Raw genomic sequence first — 18539 nt, forward strand, 5'->3', positions numbered from 1 at the left:
ATTTAACAAGTTAGATGAAGTGAACAACTTCCTTGAAAGATATACATTACCAAAGCTTACTCAAAAAGAAATGTCTTAATAGCTCTGTTAAGCAATTGACTTTGTAGTTCAAATCCATTCCACAATGAAAACTCTATATCCAGATGGCATACCAGGTGAATTCTACCAAATATTTAAGGAAGAATAGTGGTAAGAGGAGGGAATGCTTTCTAACTCATTATATGAGGCCACCATTACTCTGATACTAAAATCTTGCAAAGACATTACAAGAAAGGAAAATTACAAGGCAGTATTCTTCATGAACATAAATTCAAAAGATATTAACAAAACATTAACAAATCAAATCCAACAATTTAGAAAATAGTTCATCATGACCAAATGTGTTTCATTCCAGTAAGCCAATATGATTTAACATTAGAACAATAAACAATGTATTTCACCATATCAACAAGCTAAAAATGAAAATCATAATCATTTCCATAGATACAGATAAAGTATTGGATAAATTTCATCACCAATTCCTGATGAGAAACTTTCAAATGACTAATAATAGAAGAGAACTCTTTCAGCAATTCCCCTGTAGTTTTTAATATACAGCATACTTTTTTATGGAGAAACTGAGAAACGTTAAAAGGATTATGGTTTTATACATATATATGTCAAATATATATATATGTATATATATGTCAAAGCCTATCAAATTGTACACTCTAAATGTATATATTATATTCAAATATTCTTCTATAGAGCTGTTTTTTGAAAACTCTATTATAAATAGAAAAAATACAATAAAACTACATAGTAAAGGACTCAAAAGAATGACAAGTACAGGACTCAGGATGAAATTTACATTAGTTTTGAGCAGGACAGAGGATGGACTAATTGGGTAGACTATAAGACTCTAAGGTTTAATATAGATTATTATCAAGGCCATAACTTTTGTTTGGGGTAGTAGATTTGCATATGCCTAATTTATTATGAAAAACTAATTTAAATTGCATTGTGTTTGGACCAATATTGAGGTTGTGTCACAAGTCCATGAATTATGATTAATCTAATTTCTGCACTTGAAGTTCATTCAAAGAAAAAATACCCAATGTTTTGCTTCAAATTCTTTCTGACATTATTTGTGTGGTCATGTAGAAACAACGCCATCTTCACAGTATTATTTATCCAACTTTAAAAAAACTTTATCAGAGGGAGATTTATGTCAAATAATTTATGAACAAGGGGAAGAAAAGTGGAAGACCACGCTCTTGCATGTGGAGTATCTTAGCCACATGATGGCAGCATTGAGCAAGCAATGTTTTCTTCCTTTTTTTTTTTTTTTTTGTAAGATTAATGGTTTACACTGGAAGGTGAGTAAATCGCTGAGATATAATTTACATAACAGTGGGATTGGTTGCTGTCTGTAGCCACTTATGTCTCTCTCTCTCATTCATATTCATGCGGAAACCATGCTCAGAATTTTTTAGTTGCTCAAATCTAGGGAATTACATCTTTTTGAACAGTTACTATTAAAAATTTGTTATATCATCTAACTTGAGATGATTTACTTTTCACAATATCTTCAAAATCATGAGTTTTTTGAACAACCGTAGTTACTTTTTTATTTTTCATATTTTGTTTTTTCCTTTACCATGATATACTCATCTGTTTTTGAGTGTATTCAGTTTGAAATGATGACAAGCATTTACCAAAATCAAAAGATCCTTTGGAAAATGGATATTTATTTCGTTGTAGAAAGTATTTAAAAATATCTAGTTATATGATAGTTTTCTGACCGTCATCATTCATTTACCAGGTCAACCAATGTTTACCTCAAATCCAATTTTTATGTAACTCTGTACAAAGTACTAGGGGAAAGGTACCTTTTAGTCAGGGTACTGAACAAATAGAAAACAGTTTAAAACTACATCACTGTCCTTGAGAAGTTTGCAAGCAAGTTTCCCAAAACATCTTTTCCTTCTCCTTGTGTGTTTAAAAGAAGCCTATTAGAATTGCCATGTTTACTTATCTAAGTGTTTTCTTCTATAGAGTATACACTATTTCAAGGACAGTGCTGTCTATTTGACAGAAGTTACTAAGGGCTCGATAAACCAAGATGTCCTTAACATTGCTTACAAGAACAAGATAATTTTAGGATCTCGATATACTCTTCAGCTTACTTAAGAGAATTATATAGGGTAAAGGCTAGCAACCTTTGCGTGATGTGTAGGTAGGTTCCAACTTCATTAAGCTCTACTCTGTTCTCAGATTTCTGGGTGGAGTCGCTCAGCGAGGTTAGAGTCTGTTCCCATTTCTTTTCTGTCCCCCTGCCCCTTGATAATGAAACAATGCTTAAATGATATTGGGCAAGTGGTAGGCATCTGATAAGTGTTTTCTGTCTTGAAATCTTGATGTATATCTTAGAGGGTGTAGCTTAAATATTTATTGGCTTGAGAGCAGTGAACACAGTTTCCAAAAGTATCTCTCATTTACTCCTATAAAATAACCCATTGAGAGACTATAGGTAAATAGTTTGGGTAGGCATACATTTATTCCATTAAAATATAAATTCCAGAAGGCAAAAATGTTGTCTGTTTGGCTCACTTATATATTCTTTTTTTTTTTTTCTATTTTTTGAGATGGAGTCTTGCTCTATCGCCCAGGCTGGAGTGTAGTGAGTGGTGTGATCTCAGCTCACTGCAACCTCCGCCTCCCAGGTTCAAGCGATTCTCCTGCCTCAGCCTCCCTAGTAGCTGGGATTACAGGCACTGGCCACCATGCCCAGCTAATTTTTTTGTATTTTTAGTAGAGATGGGTTTTTACCATGTTGACCCAGCTGGTCTTGAATACTGGCCTCATGATTCACCTGCCTCGGCCTCCCAAAGTGCTGGGATTCCAGGCATGAGCCATTGTGTCTGGCCTCTTTATATTTTTTAAAGGAGGAGGTTAGAGGATATAGAAAGCTCAGACATCTTTTCCTTGTGGTAGCCTCTTCTTCTAACTGTGTCCAGCTGCCCACTAATTTTGTCTCAGTTTCTTCATCTATAAATTAGGATTAATGGTAGCTATTTATTCAATAAATATTTATTGAATGCCTCTATGTTCCAAGCTGTTATTTGTACTGTAGATCAGTAAAAAGAAAAAAAAAAGAAAGCAGAGGAGGCAGGTAATAAAAAATAAATATAATAAATAAATATACTTACTAGAGGTTGATATGCTGTGGGACAAAAGAAAGAAGTAGAGCATGGTAGGAGGGGTCAGGATGTTGGAGAACAGGTTGTACTTTTATCTGCCGCCCCCAACATGTTGTTATAAAAAATTCAAACATACCGAAAAACTAAAAGACTAGTACAGAGACCAGTCATATGACCTCAAGCTAGATTCTGTAGTTGTTAACATCATACTATATTTGTTTTGTTACATACCTATACATTAATATATTCACTTATCCATTTTATTTTTGAAGGATTTAAAGGTATGAACACTTAAGGTACCCCTAAAACTGTAGTGTGTACATCGTTAAGGTTCATTATTTATGTTATGTGAAATTTACATGCATTGACATATGTGAAATCTACATGCATTGACAGATTGACACAACTTACATGTACTATTTCATAGGTTTTGAAAAATGAAAACTCTCATGTAACCTAAACACCTACATACCTACATATTATACAACATTTTTGCCAACTGAGTTTCCTCATCCCAGTCAGTCACTATCTCTGTCTTTCATCCTCACACTCAGATAACCACTGTTCTGATTGTTTTTCACATATATATTCCGTTTGAATATCTTACTTTGTAAAGTGGCTGTTAAAGTATCTAGCTCATTAAAAAGATGTTATTTATCTTTTAATGATTTAACTTTGAGTGTTTTTTAATATATCTGGTTACAAGTTCTTTAACTGATAGGTTGTTTGCAAATATTTTCTCCCAGTCTTTGGCTTACCTGTACATTTTCTTAATGATGTTTTGTTTTGTTTCTTTTTTGTGACAGAGTCTCACTCTGTCACCCAGGCTGGAGTGTAATGGTGTGATCTTGGCTCACTGCAACCTCTGCCTACTGGGCTCAAGCAATTCTTCTGCTTCAGCCTTCTGAGCAGCTGGGATGACAGGCCGCATTATCACGCCTAACCATTTTTTGTATTTTTAGTAGACAGGATTTCACCATGTTGGTCAGGTTGGTCTCAAACTCCTGACCTTGTGATCTGCCCACCTCAGCCTCCCAAAGTGCTGGAATTACAGGTATGAGCCACCACACCCAGCCAATGGTGCTTTTTGATGAGCATAAGATTTTAATTTTTCTTATGTTTAATTGATCAATATTTTTATCTTGTTTTATGTGTTTTGTGTTCTTTTTAAGAAACCTTTGCTTACACCTAGTACACAATGATATTCTTCTAAATTTTCACCCAGAAATTATATAATTTTAACTTTTATGTTTAGATTTCTAATTGATTGCTAGTTAATTTTTCTGTGTAGTATAAAATCGTTATCATAGTAAGTTTTGCCCCTCACCCCACAATATGGCTGCCTAGCCGTTCATGTACTATTTGTTGAAAACACTTTCCTTTCGCATTGAATTACTATGGCATTTTTGTGGCATACACATTCTATAAGTGTGACTCTAAAGCTGGGCTCCCTTTTCTAGCCCATTGATCTATTTGTCTGTTCTTATGCCAATGTCACATTGTCTTGAATACTGTAGCTTTGTAGCAAATCTTGGAGTCAGGTATTGTAAATCTTCTAACCCTGTTTGTTTTCAAGATTGCTTTGGATATTCTAAGTCCTTTAAATCTTCATATACATTTGAGAATCTAACAGAAAAACCACATAGAATTATGATTGCAATGACTCTATAAATCAGTTTGGCAATTGACATCTTACCATTATTGAATCTTTCAATCTATGAACATGGTATGCCTTTTATTTATTTATGTCATTTGTCAGCAGTCTTTTGTAGTTCTTATTACAGAGGTCATTCTCAAATTTTAAAAAATTTACTCCTCAGTATTTTATGATTTGTCAGCTATTGTAAAGAGTATAAAATTTCATTATTCAGATAGTTACTACTTGTATCAGGAATTCAATTTTTTCTTATATTGACTTTTTAATCTTGCTTAATTCACTTTATTAGTTCTAGTAATTGTTTTATAAATTTTAAGCATGCTCTGCAAAAACAACTATTGCATCTGTGATTAGAGAGTTTTACTTCTGTTCTATTCTGTATGCCTCTTTATTTATTTATTTATTTATTTTTGTTATCTTATTACACTTGCTAGAACCTCTGACAAAGCATTAACTAGAAATTGTGGGAGTGGACATTATTCAAATCTTGAGGGAAAAGATTCAGTATTTCACTATTAAGTAGGATGTTAACTGTAAAATTTTTTGTAAATGCCTGTATCTGAGGACTTAAAAGATTTATTTCTCCTTTGGTGAACCACAGGTAGACTCTCTAGTAAGTTCTCTTATCATCTGATGAGCTTCTTGGAGTTTGTTTCCTGTGTGTGTTCAGGGGTCTGTCAAAGATACAGAATTCATATACAATGTGTAGGTGTCCTCTCTGTGGCTTTCTCCTTTCCTGGATATATCCCTTCAATTTTCAACTATGGTATTAGCCCCAAACTTTATCTTTTCATTTCTTAAGCAAGTAGGACTGAATATTTCTATCTAAATTCTAGCTGTCCTGTGGCTAGAAAAACTTTTAAAGTGGAAAACTGTTTCAGTGACGTTTTTTCTTCCAATACCTACTTTCCTCTACATCTGTTTGTTTTTTAGTAACTTTCCATTTTTTGTCAGATAGTTGTTTTTGTATTTTTTTAAAAAATGATTTTACTGAAGTTTGAAGTTGTTTCCTCTAAGAAGTTTAGTCCAATAAGCCACTTCACAATAGAAACTGAACCTACATTTTTAAATAGTGTGGTCAGAATTATCCATACTGATGTTAATCAAGTTTAGCTTAAAGCTGCCTCCTTACATATTTAAGTTCGGCCTAAAGGTTTTTATGTATAGTGTGAACTATAACAAGTGGAGGTTTAAACTGATCATGGCCCATACCTGTGCCAATCACTGTTTTGGCCAATCAAATGTAGCTAACTATTTGAACCATGTTCAAATAAGGTAAATTTCGAGCAGAAACAAATCCTGTTTTTTCTGTACCTCACTTCTGATTTCTGTGTGTCATGTCCCTTTTTTGTCTATAAACCTACCATGTGGCTGTGCTGGAGTCTCTTTGAATTTGCTATGATTGTGGGGGCTTCTTGATTTATTAATTGTTCATTGCTCAATTAAACATTTTTAAATTTAATTCCGCTGAAGTTTTTCTTTTAACACTGAGAATGTGGTATTTAAGAAAACATTTGAAAGAAGGGAGGGATTTAGCCCAGGTGACAATTCTTCTTTAGAAAAGCCTTCCAGGCAGACAGAAAGCTATAGTTAAGGTGGCAAAATGCCTTATGTTTTCAAGGGACATCAAGGGGACCAGCTTGGTGCTTGTAGATTGAGAAAAGAGGAGAGTAACCAGTGATGGGATTAGACACATAGCTTTGATTTTGGTGTGGTATCAATCATGTAGAACCTTGTTTGCAATTGTTAAGGTAATAACATTGCAGGGTTTTGAGAAAACTGGTGTGATCAAATATGCATTTCAAAGTATAACCCTATTGCTGTTTTGTGAATAAATTGTATGGTCACAAATATAGAAGGAAACTAATTAGGAGGCTGTTTCAAGAATTGACAGGAAGAATAATGTTCACTCAAAATAGAGTAGTATCATGAACATGGTGAGACTGATAAAGTGCTAGATGTATTATTATGAAGAAAGCCAACAGATTTTCCAGTGGTTTAGATGTTAGGTGTGAGTGAAAGAGGGATGTTTAAGATGACTCCAGGTTTTCTTGGCAAGTAGCATAAAAGGATGCTACTTCTATTTTGGGGGTTCCATTGTGGCCCAAGGTGATTTGGCCACAGCTTGGTTTTATACATTTTAGGGGGATATGAGACATCAATCAACATATGTAAGAAGTACATTGGTTCCGTCCAGAGAGGTGGGGACAATTTGAAGCAGGGGAGGAGTCTTCCAGGTCACAGGTAGGTGAGAAAAAAATGGCTGTATTCTTTTGAGTTTCTGATAAGCCTTTCCAAAGGAGGCAATCAGAACATGCATCTTTCTCAGTGAGCAGAGGGATAACTTTGATTAGTCATGGGAGACAGATTTGCCCTGAGCAGTTCCCAGCCTGAATTTTCCCTTTAACTTAGTGATTTTGAGGGCCCAATATATATATATTTTTCACACCATTCAACTGAGGTAGAGTACTTATAAGTGAATCAGTTTAAGACAAAGACTGTGTCCTAAAAGGCTCACATTCAGAAGAAGGAAATGATAATAAAACAACTAATATCATTAACTAACTGAAATAGAGTGCTAAGTATTTTTTCATAGCTGTTCCATGGGAGAGCAGAGGAAAAAAATGTCATTTCAATTTGTGATAATTTTAATGGGGGGGCAATTGATCAATGCATTGAAGAATGAATAGGATGAGAAAAAACCGAGAGGAAAGGATTACTAGTGAAAAAAATTCATCATGAGCAATAGCAATGCAGAAGTTAATGCTAAGGGCTTGGGGAATGGACATGGTTTGTTCTGACTAGAGTAGAAGGTGTGCAATGATGATGGTTGGTAAAGATATGGAACACATAGAGAAGGGACTACAGGAAAAAGAATCAAACTAAAGGACACAATATTTACTATACTGATGAACTTTGCACTTATCCAACAGATTTGGGGGAAGTGGCAGGTGATATTTTTAAACAGTAATGTTGTAAAAATCCGTAGGTGGAAAGTAAGCCAGTAATTTGTTTGTTCCTTTCTTTTCTGTTCATTGTCCAAAAGCAGTTACGCATATTATAAATAAATCACAAAAATATATATGCAGTGGCCAGGCGTGTGGCTCACACCTGTAATCCCAGCACTTTGGGAGGCTGAGGCCGGGGTATCACGAGGTCAGGAGTTTGAGACCAGCCTGGCCAATATAGTGAATCCCCATCTCTACTAAAAATACAAAAATTTAGCCACACAAAGTGGTGCATGCCTGAAATTCTAGCTACTCTGGAGGCTGAGGCAGAAGAATCACTTGGATCTGGGAGGTGGAGGTTGCAGTGAGCCAAGATCGTGCCACTGCACTCCAGCCTGGGACAGAGTGAGTTTCTCTCTCTCTCTCTCTCTTTCTCTCTCTCTCTCTGCATACACACACACACACACACACACACACACACACATACGTAGGCTCAAATTCAGAAGAAGGAAATGAGATATATATATATATATTATATATATATATATATAATATATATATATAGAGAGAGAGAGAGATCTACTTTTTATTATGTAGTATACAGTACATATATATTCAGTGTAATAATCTACAGTGAGCTCCCTAAAGGCATTATCTGAGCTGTTTTGTTGTAGTGTTCAGAATTTAATTTGATGACTTCTTTTTTCCCTAGCATGACTTAATGATTTCTCATAACCTTAAATAGAAGGGGGAAAAACACAAAGTGAATAATACCAGTTTTACCATTCATTTGGGTAAGATGTTAAGTGGTTTGTTGTTTACCGATGTATTCTGTGAATCAAAAATGTTGTATAACCATTGTGAGAAAATTGATGCAATGGTCTCATGATTCTTTTTTCTGTTCAAGTCATGTGCCCCAAGAGTGAGATTTTGGGAAACTCTTAGTAGTAGTCATTCAAAAACAGGAAATGTATTTATTTCTCTTACTCGTACAACAAAAAGAAGTAGGATTACCTGTAAAATGTTTGATGCTTTTTTGCATGTGCTTAGACATGTATTACTTAATCTAGGAATAGTGTTATAGTTGGAGCTCTAGGAGAAATGGTACGTTTCTTGGGATACTTTAGAGTTATCAAATGTCTTGTTAGGAGTTGGGAGGGAGACCTCTCTGATTTCAATTTTTGAATGGTATTTAAAGTGATTAATATTTATTATGACTTCTATATGATACAAAAGGAAAAACTGATCTTAGAGCCAAAAGATATGGATTTAAACTCTAGATTCTTTGTAGTGGCTTGAGATTGACTCAAACTCCTTGAACTTGTCTTTAAAATGGGCATGATCATACCTTTTCTACCTTAGTCCCCAGTAACTATGAAGATTAAAGAGAAATTGATGTAATGGTAATATAATCATTGTAAAGCACTTTTTAAATGTTAGATATAGGACTTCAGATTATTGCTATATAATGTACACTACATAATAAAAGATAGCTCTCTCCTGGAAAAAGATATATATTAGATTTAATACACTGCTGAGATAACAGAGTTATATAAAAATGATAAATGAATTGGTTCTCTTGATTTTTGTGATCCTCACTTTTTTTAATCTACTCATATGAAGCTTTTTCCCTTTTAGATTCAGGTTTTATGAATCTGCTATACCTTTTGTATGTCCACACATCTGTCTTTTAAACTACTAATACTTAAATGCTTAAGACAAAAGTCGTGATCTGAATTATGATCTGAGTTGAAGTTTACATATACAAGAGGACAGATCTGTAACTATCAGTCTCTAGTTCTGGCTTCCAAATTTTCAGATGCTTACATTTCTTTTCAAGTATTTTAGCTGGTGTGTGAGATGAATTATTTGTTACAGCTTTAATGTTATTTTCAGCGAATGGGAGCACAACAGTAGTTGGCAAAATTCAGTGTAATTTTCAGACTTATTGTTTGGAGAATGGCTCTTAAAATCTACAAAGAGTCCTTGTTGAGTTCTTTTCAATCAGTAGTGCAGCTCATGCATATATTAGCCAATTTTGAACTTAGAAATAAACTAATTTGAGTCCTAGCTAAAAAATAGATACTTCAAATATAGTTGTTTTTCTTTTCATATATAAAGCTTTTGATTTCATTGTAAAAAAATATTCATGTTATGAAGATTCTGCATGAGTGGTAGGTGATTTGAAATGACTTATCATCATCATCACCTATAATTTTTTAAAAAAAGAATGACTATTTTTACCCTCATGTAGTAAGTTAAATATGTATTCTTTTAAAAGTTTGACTAGAACTTTTAAAGTTCTAGAGGATCATATTATGATCCTCTAGCCATATAGAAAATAGATGGAGGCCCTGCTAAAACATTATAGACTGAATGCAGTTATTGAAAGTGAAAAACTGTTGATTGGAGAGATGGTCCGAAGACTCAGTTTCTATTTGAATATGATTCAAATGAAGACTTTTATATATTTAAAGGACTTTGGTAGTCTACTTATGGTTAATTGACTCTACTTAAAGTAAGGTGCAGTAGCACACTTTCAGAATACAAAAGGTATAAAACCCAAGGCATAGCTTTCTGAAAGTTTGAACTTGGGCTTTTATAGTGTTTTAAAGAATTATGTCTAAATGGCATTATATAATGGCCAAAACTTTACGTAGAAAATATACTTTTAATATATTAGGCACATGGGTTAATTGTTAGGTTAGTGGTAATTTAAACTACTCTGCTTAGAGTAATAGGTGCCTATTTTAAATTTTTATACTTACTTTGAAAAATGAGATGATTGGCATCCCATATTTTATTTGATTAGTTTATTACTCAGGTTGTGTTCTTTTTCTTCCATCTAGCAAATCATAGTAATATTTTGATTTTACTATGCCAGTGCTTTAGAGAAAATGTGTGTTTGTGTGTGTGTGTGTGTGTGTGTGTGCATGTTTTCTATTTGTGTTTTTGTTATATCATTTAAGAGGAAGCTAAGAACTAATGATGTTATGACTATTCTTAACACTAACAAACCCCTTTAATCTGCAGTGCTCAAAGTATTTAATTTAGTAAAACTGTCTCACCTCAGATAAATGTGGATTTAAACCCTCTAAACATACAAACTTATTGAAGCAAAGACGTAACACCTGGCTATTACCAGATCTCATTGGGATTGTTTAATTCACAAATCTTTTCTTTCACCGACCCAGACACTTTTGGGTCTGTAATAGCATATATTGCAACTACGGTTCATTCTAGCCATCAGTCAAGCACACTTTTGCTTACTATTTTTGTGGCAAATAATAATAATGACTTTACACCTTTCTTGGAGCTGAATTATAAGTGATGTGGCTTTAGATTCCCAGATTTCATTTTCCAGGCTACCAAATAAGTAACAGTTTAAAAATTAGACAAATTTTATTTATTTTTCAGACCATGTTGATGAGCGAATGATATGCAATGGAATAGCCCCAGAAAAAGATGTTGATGGATTTCATATTATCAATATTGGAAGATTGTGCCTTGATCAGCATTCTCTCATACCTGCCACTGCCAGTGCTGTTTGGGAAATAATAACAAGAACAGGTTGGTAACTTGTGGTCTGCAGGAAATGGGTGCTGGGTGCTAGGTGCTGAGCTGAGCATTTGTGCACTGAGACTTGATGGGGCCACCTCAGTCCTATAGGGTGACAGAAAATGATAAGTCATAAAGCATCAGTATATAGAGAAATGTAAAATTGTAGAAGTCAAAACATAATTCAAAATAACATAAAATGAAGAACATTTGCCAGGTTATAGATAACGGCAGTTGCAACTTAGAGGAAATGAATTTTCCACACAATAGTGGTGTATGTCTACCTTTAAAATATAAACTTCATGCTTTTTGATAGAAACTTTTCTAAAATATATTTTTCTTTACCTTTAAAAATATGTGGTGATCTCATAGTTATCGTTTCTATTGGCTTGGGTTTTCATCTTAAACATTTAACATGTACTGTGCTGGATTCAGTAATGTTCTCACAGACTCTTACAGTATATAGAGATGTTTACCTCTACATTAATTGACCCCAAATTGCCTTACATATTGATGATTTTCCCACTTCCATCACTGTGACTTCTATTTTTGGTGGCATTTTCTCCTTTCTAATCTGCTATTTTCTGAGAAAGAAAAACTTCCAAGGGAAAACAGATCCTAGATTCATAGTCTTACAGTGTTAGTGTTGGAAAATCCTTAGTCCTACCTTCTTTGTTTTACTTATGAAGAAATGAGTCCAAAAGAAGTAGAATGTATTAAATCTGCAGGCTTTATTTTTTACATCTTTCTATGTCTGTAAGTTTAGCATTTCTTTCCTATGGAGTAAAAGGCATGAGCTTTGTGAAAAATGCTTCTTTTTTCACTTGTTTTGTCCCAGCATTTCTCAAAGTTTGACTGCCAATTAAGTGTGACATTGCTGTAGTTTGCTTATTTTATAATTAGCAGTTAATATATGTTAAGATTCTACACTTCTAACTCTAATGTGAATCTCAGTGTTTAAAAGTAACTTAATGGCAACTGAAGAATGTCTGTAGTTTTTAATGAGGACATAATAGAGAAGAAGTGACATATCTAAGAAGCATAAAATGAATTATTTATAAATAATGAGTGTGGTCATATTATAGACAAGCCACATAATAATTCAGATTTAATTAGAAAATTTTAAAAGAATGTTTCAGCTGGCTGTTCAAATGTTTATTTTACTTCTTATTGTCAATTCTGCATTTAAACCAAACTCTGTATTTTAAGGAATTCAAACATTTGGAAAAAATGTGGTTGTGGCTGGAAGATCCAAGAACGTAGGGATGCCCATTGCCATGCTTTTACACACTGATGGAGAGCATGAACGGCCAGGAGGTAGGTAGGACCTTGCAAATGCTATACACTCTCACGGTGTTCTTACTTCTTACAAAATCAAGTAAAGGCTTTTGATAATGCAACTTAGCATGTTTGTGGGTTTATATAATTCAAAGTCTCCTTTATTCCTCATTTAATGATGTAAGAGTCTTGAGAGTGACTATAGGAATTATAGTGGCCTTTTTCTCTATTTTTTTCTTTTGGCTATATATACTTTCTTTAAAATCATTAACAAAACAGACATTGAGAAAAGTGCAAAGCTATTAGATACAAAAAATTCACATGTCTCAGGAAATAGAAAACAAAACATCTGTTGGATGTAGAATTCCTATAGTGGAGAGGTCTTAGCACTTTAGAAATCAGCTAGTTAGTTCATTTAACAGACGAGTTATCTGAGGCTTAGAGTTGTTACCAGATTATACAGGTTAAACAAGTAGTCATTGTCCTGTGAGGAGTAGTGACACTCCAAGTCACTAACAAAGCCCAGGAAGATGTGATTAGCCTTTGAGAACATGCAGCCATTCCAGGTGCTGGTCATCTCAACATCATCCCAGGATCTTGGTTTCTTCAACAGCCTAATAGCTAGATACCGAATAGCTCCCCAGAGGTGGAAATGGGGATGGGATGAAAAGGAAATCCAGCAAAGGGGTAATGGGGCATTGTTTGTGGTTGTCTGGGCTGGTGCTGTGGGAGGAAAGCACAAGGGTTATTCAGTTCATCACTGTCTGCTAAAATCTGCCTTTTGTTCTAATCTAGGTAAAACACCAAGTTCATGTTCTTAAGAGAAGTAATTATTGGCCTATGTATGTGTTAGAGATGTTTTGTACTTTCTTTACCATTTATTACTTCTAATCTTTCTCCCCCTAATTTTTGGTATAGTACTTCGTTGGTTTCTCTAATTCCAAAGAAGAGGAGGGGCTACTTTTCTGCTTTCTAATATTTAACCAGAGTGAGAGACACCTGTATGCTCATCATGTATGACACACACACACATGTACACATGCATGCACACACACAAAACATATATAGATAGATTTCTTATCATTATTAAGCTTGTTGAATTCAAGTTTCCTGATCTCAAATTTTCAATGATACTTATTTTAGGATCTTGATTGACATGCTTATGACATAATGTTTTAAAACACAAAGCCCTATGGAAAAAATAATCCCAGTAATAACTTATCTAAAATGATGAATGATGACATCTTTGAATATTATTTTTCCTTTCTATGTCTAGAGAAGTAAATATTGCTAGAAATCAATACATATATATGAATCACAGTAAATTAAGACTTGATAATGACTCCAGGTAACTTTAAAAAGCCTTAGTTTTGAAGAGCTCTTAGAAAGACCAAATCCAGTGATATGACACTTTTCATGGTACCCATCTCTAAAGGTGCATTCCTAGTTTCACTATTCACTTCTAGCTTGGTCTATTGCTGCTCATCTCTCTCTCTCTCTGTCTCTGTATAATAAAGATATTGATTCACATTTGCCTTTATGTAATAATTTCTGTCTTACCTAAGCAAGATGTATTAGTCTGTTCTAATCTTTAAATGTATTAGTCTGTTCTAGTCTGTTCTGTTCTCACATTGCTATAAAGAAATACCTAAGACTGGGTAATTTATAAAGAAAAGATGCTTAATTTGCTCAGTTGTGCAGGCTGTACAGGAAGCATGGAAGCATCTGCTTGGCATTTAGGAGGGCCTCAAGAAATGTGTAATCATGGCAGAAGGCAAAGGGGGAGCCAGCATTTCTCATGGCTGGAGCAGGTGGAAGAGAGAAAGAGGGGGAGGTGCCATACACTTTTAAACAACCAGATACCATGAAACTCACTATTGCAACAACAGCACCAAGGGAGATGGTGTTAAATCATGAGAAAGTGCCTCATTATCCAGTTACCTCCCTCCAGGCCCCACCTCTAACATTGGGGATTACAATTGAAAGTGAGATTTGGGTGGGGACACAGATCCATACCATATCACAAGATAAAACAATTAGTAATGTTTACCTAAGTATACTATTTTTTCTTGGAAAATTTTGACCAAGAGCCAATTAGCAGTTTTTTTTTTTTCACTTTTAACGTTGTTTTCATCTGTAACATAACAAGCAACAGTGTATAGCTCCATGATTTGCTCAGTACTTTCTCTTAAACTATCTTAATTCTCAGTAATCCTAGCATATATTAATGTTATTCCCATTTTACAGCTAAAGGAAATGAGCTTTGGAGACTTCAGAGGACTCATATAAGGCCATGCAAGTAAACAGGCATTCTGGGGAGCTAGATGCTGACTTTGTGGTTAAGAGGATAGACATGGAGTCAGGTCCCTTTGATTACCAAGCCCTGTGACTTTGGGCAAATCATTTAATCATGTAGACCTCCACTTTCCTCATCTGTAAAATGTCAATAATATTAATATCTCCTCAAGTTGGTTATTGTGAAAACTAAATGAAATATTAATGTAAAGCACTAATTACTGTGCCTGACATATAGTAAGTTAAGTGAGCTATTGGTGCATATAGCTGTGGCAATTACTTTTATTACCATTAGTACACCTAAGTCAATAATCTGTAGCCATTCTAATCATGATGTGAGAAGTAACATGATCCGAGATTAACAATGTAATTTTTACCTTTATTTGAATTTTATTTTTTTCTGGATTTGTATTTGCAATTTTTGGATCATATCTGATCTTTTCTGTAAAAATTTGAATAAACTCAGAATTTATAAAAGTTTATAAAATATGTGATTAGAAATAGGACATCATAATTCTCCAAATAGTGCTTTATAGTGTACTTTTTAATAGGCATCAGTATATTGCATGCTAATTTCTTGATAAATTTCAATTTTGAATTATTCATTTGTCTAGAAAATATCTGTCAAAATTAATTTACCCTTTTTATGCAATTTTAAACTAGGTTATCCTGTGCATTAAACATACTACTTTATTTTTTATCATCTATGATTTATTTATAGATGCATACATATGTAGTAAGAGCAGTAAAGCAAGCATAAGAAAGATAAACACAAATTGATGTTGGCAGTGACTTCTGGGGAAAGAATTAATGGGTAAAAACATATATACTTTAAAAAGTATTATACTTTGTGTTATGAAATATTCTCACTTGAATGCATGTTAAAAATGGAATAAAAGTGGAATAAGTTATAATACTGGTTACTTACAAACCAGATGATTAAACTTATCTTTATTATAGTGGTATCTGGGTGCTGTTACAATTACAGTATCTCAAAGGTAACAAATTATACTAAAAATGATATTGGAAGGTTTGCAACATGGGTGGTTTTTAATCTCGTGCGTATTTAAGAGGAGCATGATGACATGTATTATTAATATAATGAATCATTGAGAGCTGCTTACTGAAGGTTTGGAGTCTGTGGGAAAGTTAATATTTCAAACATCCATATCTGTTAGGGCAATAATTATGGGCAGTGACTCCATGTGCATTGTTAGCTAATGAAGATAATGAAGGAGGATTAACTTGGGAAATTCATATCTATTGAACTTGTTCTAATGACACTCACAATGTTGAGCATTCAACTCACACTGTATATTTATTTCTTTGCCAGAAGGCATGCAGAACCCTAATGATTCATTTTTGTCTTAAAGCCAAAAATAATTATGCTAGAAGAAAAATGGCCATACTGTAATTTAGCTTGATTAATAAGTGTCTACCTATGGCTAGCTTTTAGTTTTGTTATTAAGGACATGGATCCCAGCTATTTTTTGAATTTTTTTTAATTCCCCAAGGGCTTGAAATATTTAGAGGAGTGAGAACATGCTAAAAAATCTTAAATGGGTAGTGCTAACACTCAACACAACAAGGAATCAAGGAAGGAGTTACTTTCTGCTAAGAACAGATCATCACAGAAGGCTTTGTAGAGGATGTAACACTTGAGCTTCTATATGGTTTATAGAGAGTAGGTAAGAGATGGTTCATATCCTCCCAGAGCTATATAGTCTTGGTGGTGGTGATGGGAGAGCAAGGGGATATGATACACAAGTATAGGTAATTTAAATTTTAAATAGGCAGTGGCACAAAATAAAATTTGGCATCCCTAAGTGAACATTCTATGTGCTTCTCGAAGCCCATGGCTAACTGAGGTGACATAAAGAGAATGAACTCCACTAATTATTAGAATGTTTCAATACCATTGTGACCACATATACACATTGTATATTTGTAACTGAATGCAAGTCCAGATGCTCTCTGCTTGTATAGTCCAATTAACAAGAGCATGGTCTGGTAAAGACAGTGACTTTATTAACCAAAACTAGTAAAAAGGGGGAAGCGGCCAGATTCCTATCCAAAGTAACTGCTCTGATTTGGGGTGGGGGTTGGTAGAAGGCAGGGGCTTAAAATGGGAAAACTAGATAAAGAAGGCATGCAAGAATTGGGCCAAGTATGATGTCTGTGTGTCTTTTTCTGGTGGCTAACTTGGGTCCCAGTCCACCTGGAGTGTGGGCTGATGTCACTTCAACAATGGCTGGGTTGTTAACTAGTGTCCTTGGATTAATCTCTGGAATTTTGTAGCTGAGTCTCCAGACTTGGTCAGTCTGTCTCAAGATTAGCTCCTGGAACTTCTAAGAAGGCATATAATTAGATACTAGCATAGGGTTAGATAGATATGAAGGGAGCATATACCATGAGAAAGGGAGAGATGCGGAGTCTTTTAAGGCTAAGGAAAGTCTCCTGCAGCTTGCCTCAAGGTTGTATCTTGAAACCCAAGAGAAAGAAAAAAAACATTGAAAATGCATTTTGAAGTTAAGCTGCCCAGTTACATATTTTTTTTTTTTTACTTTTTTCTATGTAGTAACCTACCAGTTTCACATTCTTTTAGAATGAAAACCGAATACCATTGTTTTTAGCACATTGTCTTTATTTTTAGATTTACAATGAGGAAGTAACAGAGAAAGTCTCCAATTTCTGTAAAACTTTCTGTTTTCTTTCAAAGTGCCATAATGACCAAATGCCATAATGACCAAGGCATTATTGTTACCAACTGTCATGAGAAGATATAGAATCAGATTTTATTTCAAATTCTTTTATTTTTAGTTTTGAGACAGGGCCTCACTCTGTCATCCAGACTGGAGTTGAGTGGCATAATCACGACTCACTGCAGCCTCAACCTCCTGGGCCCAAGTGATCCTTCTGCCTCAGCCTCCTGAATCATTGGGATCACAGGCATACACCACCATACCCAGATAATTTTTCATATTTTTTGTAGAAATGGGGTCTCTTTATGTTGCCCAGGCTGGTCTTAAACTCCTGAGCTCAAGCAATCTGCCCGCCTCAAACTCCCAAAATGTTGAGATTACAGAAGTGAGCCACCGCACCCAGCCTCTTATTCTTAGAGTAAGTACCTGTAGGCATATTTTTATTTCTAAGTAGGACATCTAATCTGGTTAGGTGAGATTTCCCTAATCGACCATAATACGGAGTTGCATGCTGCTCCTTTGACTAAAAGGTTCTGGAATCATTGGAGTAATATTGATGCTGGCTCATTTTTAAAGAGCATTTGACAGGGCCAGCAACCAGCTGGTTTTGCTTAGAGTCCAATGGGTCTGGTGTTGTTCTTTATTTCATTCAGCCAATACTCATCTAGTACTTATTCTCTGGGAAACACTGTGGGATACAACTGTATCCCACCGAAAAAGACTTAGTCTTCTCTCTCTCCAGAAGTTGACAGTCTGAATCATCAGGACTCATCTTTGCAGTGGGTATTTTCTGAAGGTACTGACTCTGCATTGCATTCAGTTTTCACACTCAAGCTGTGATGCTGCAGCAACTTACTGTATCTCAGGTAGGTTTTCTTCAAGAGGCACCCTATCTAAATGGAAAATGACAATAATTTTT

At 34.6% G+C, this 18539-nt stretch overlaps 1 protein-coding gene across 6 annotated transcripts in view; it reads left to right on the forward strand.

Moving 5' to 3' along the window:
- Positions 1-18539, forward strand: part of MTHFD2L (methylenetetrahydrofolate dehydrogenase (NADP+ dependent) 2 like) — a 138133-nt gene that overhangs the window by 26775 nt on the left and 92819 nt on the right. For 5 of the 6 annotated variants that reach the window (XR_002477670.2, XM_012464389.2, XM_012464390.2 and 2 more), the window contains 2 exons: positions 11205-11357; positions 12555-12662. Coding sequence is in view for 5 of the 6 variants with exons in the window: in XM_012464389.2 (XP_012319812.2) it covers positions 11205-11357; positions 12555-12662 (261 nt within the window). In the remaining variant the exon portion in view is untranslated. Of the gene's footprint in view, positions 1-6992; positions 7084-11204; positions 11358-12554; positions 12663-18539 lie in introns of those variants that run through there. The other variant, XM_021666100.2, reaches the window with a different exon arrangement.

This window comes from Aotus nancymaae, unplaced genomic scaffold (genome assembly GCF_030222135.1).
Source record: "Aotus nancymaae isolate 86718 unplaced genomic scaffold, 86718_ANA_hifiasm-v0.15.2.pri h1tg000006l, whole genome shotgun sequence".
NCBI lineage: Eukaryota > Metazoa > Chordata > Mammalia > Primates > Aotidae > Aotus > Aotus nancymaae.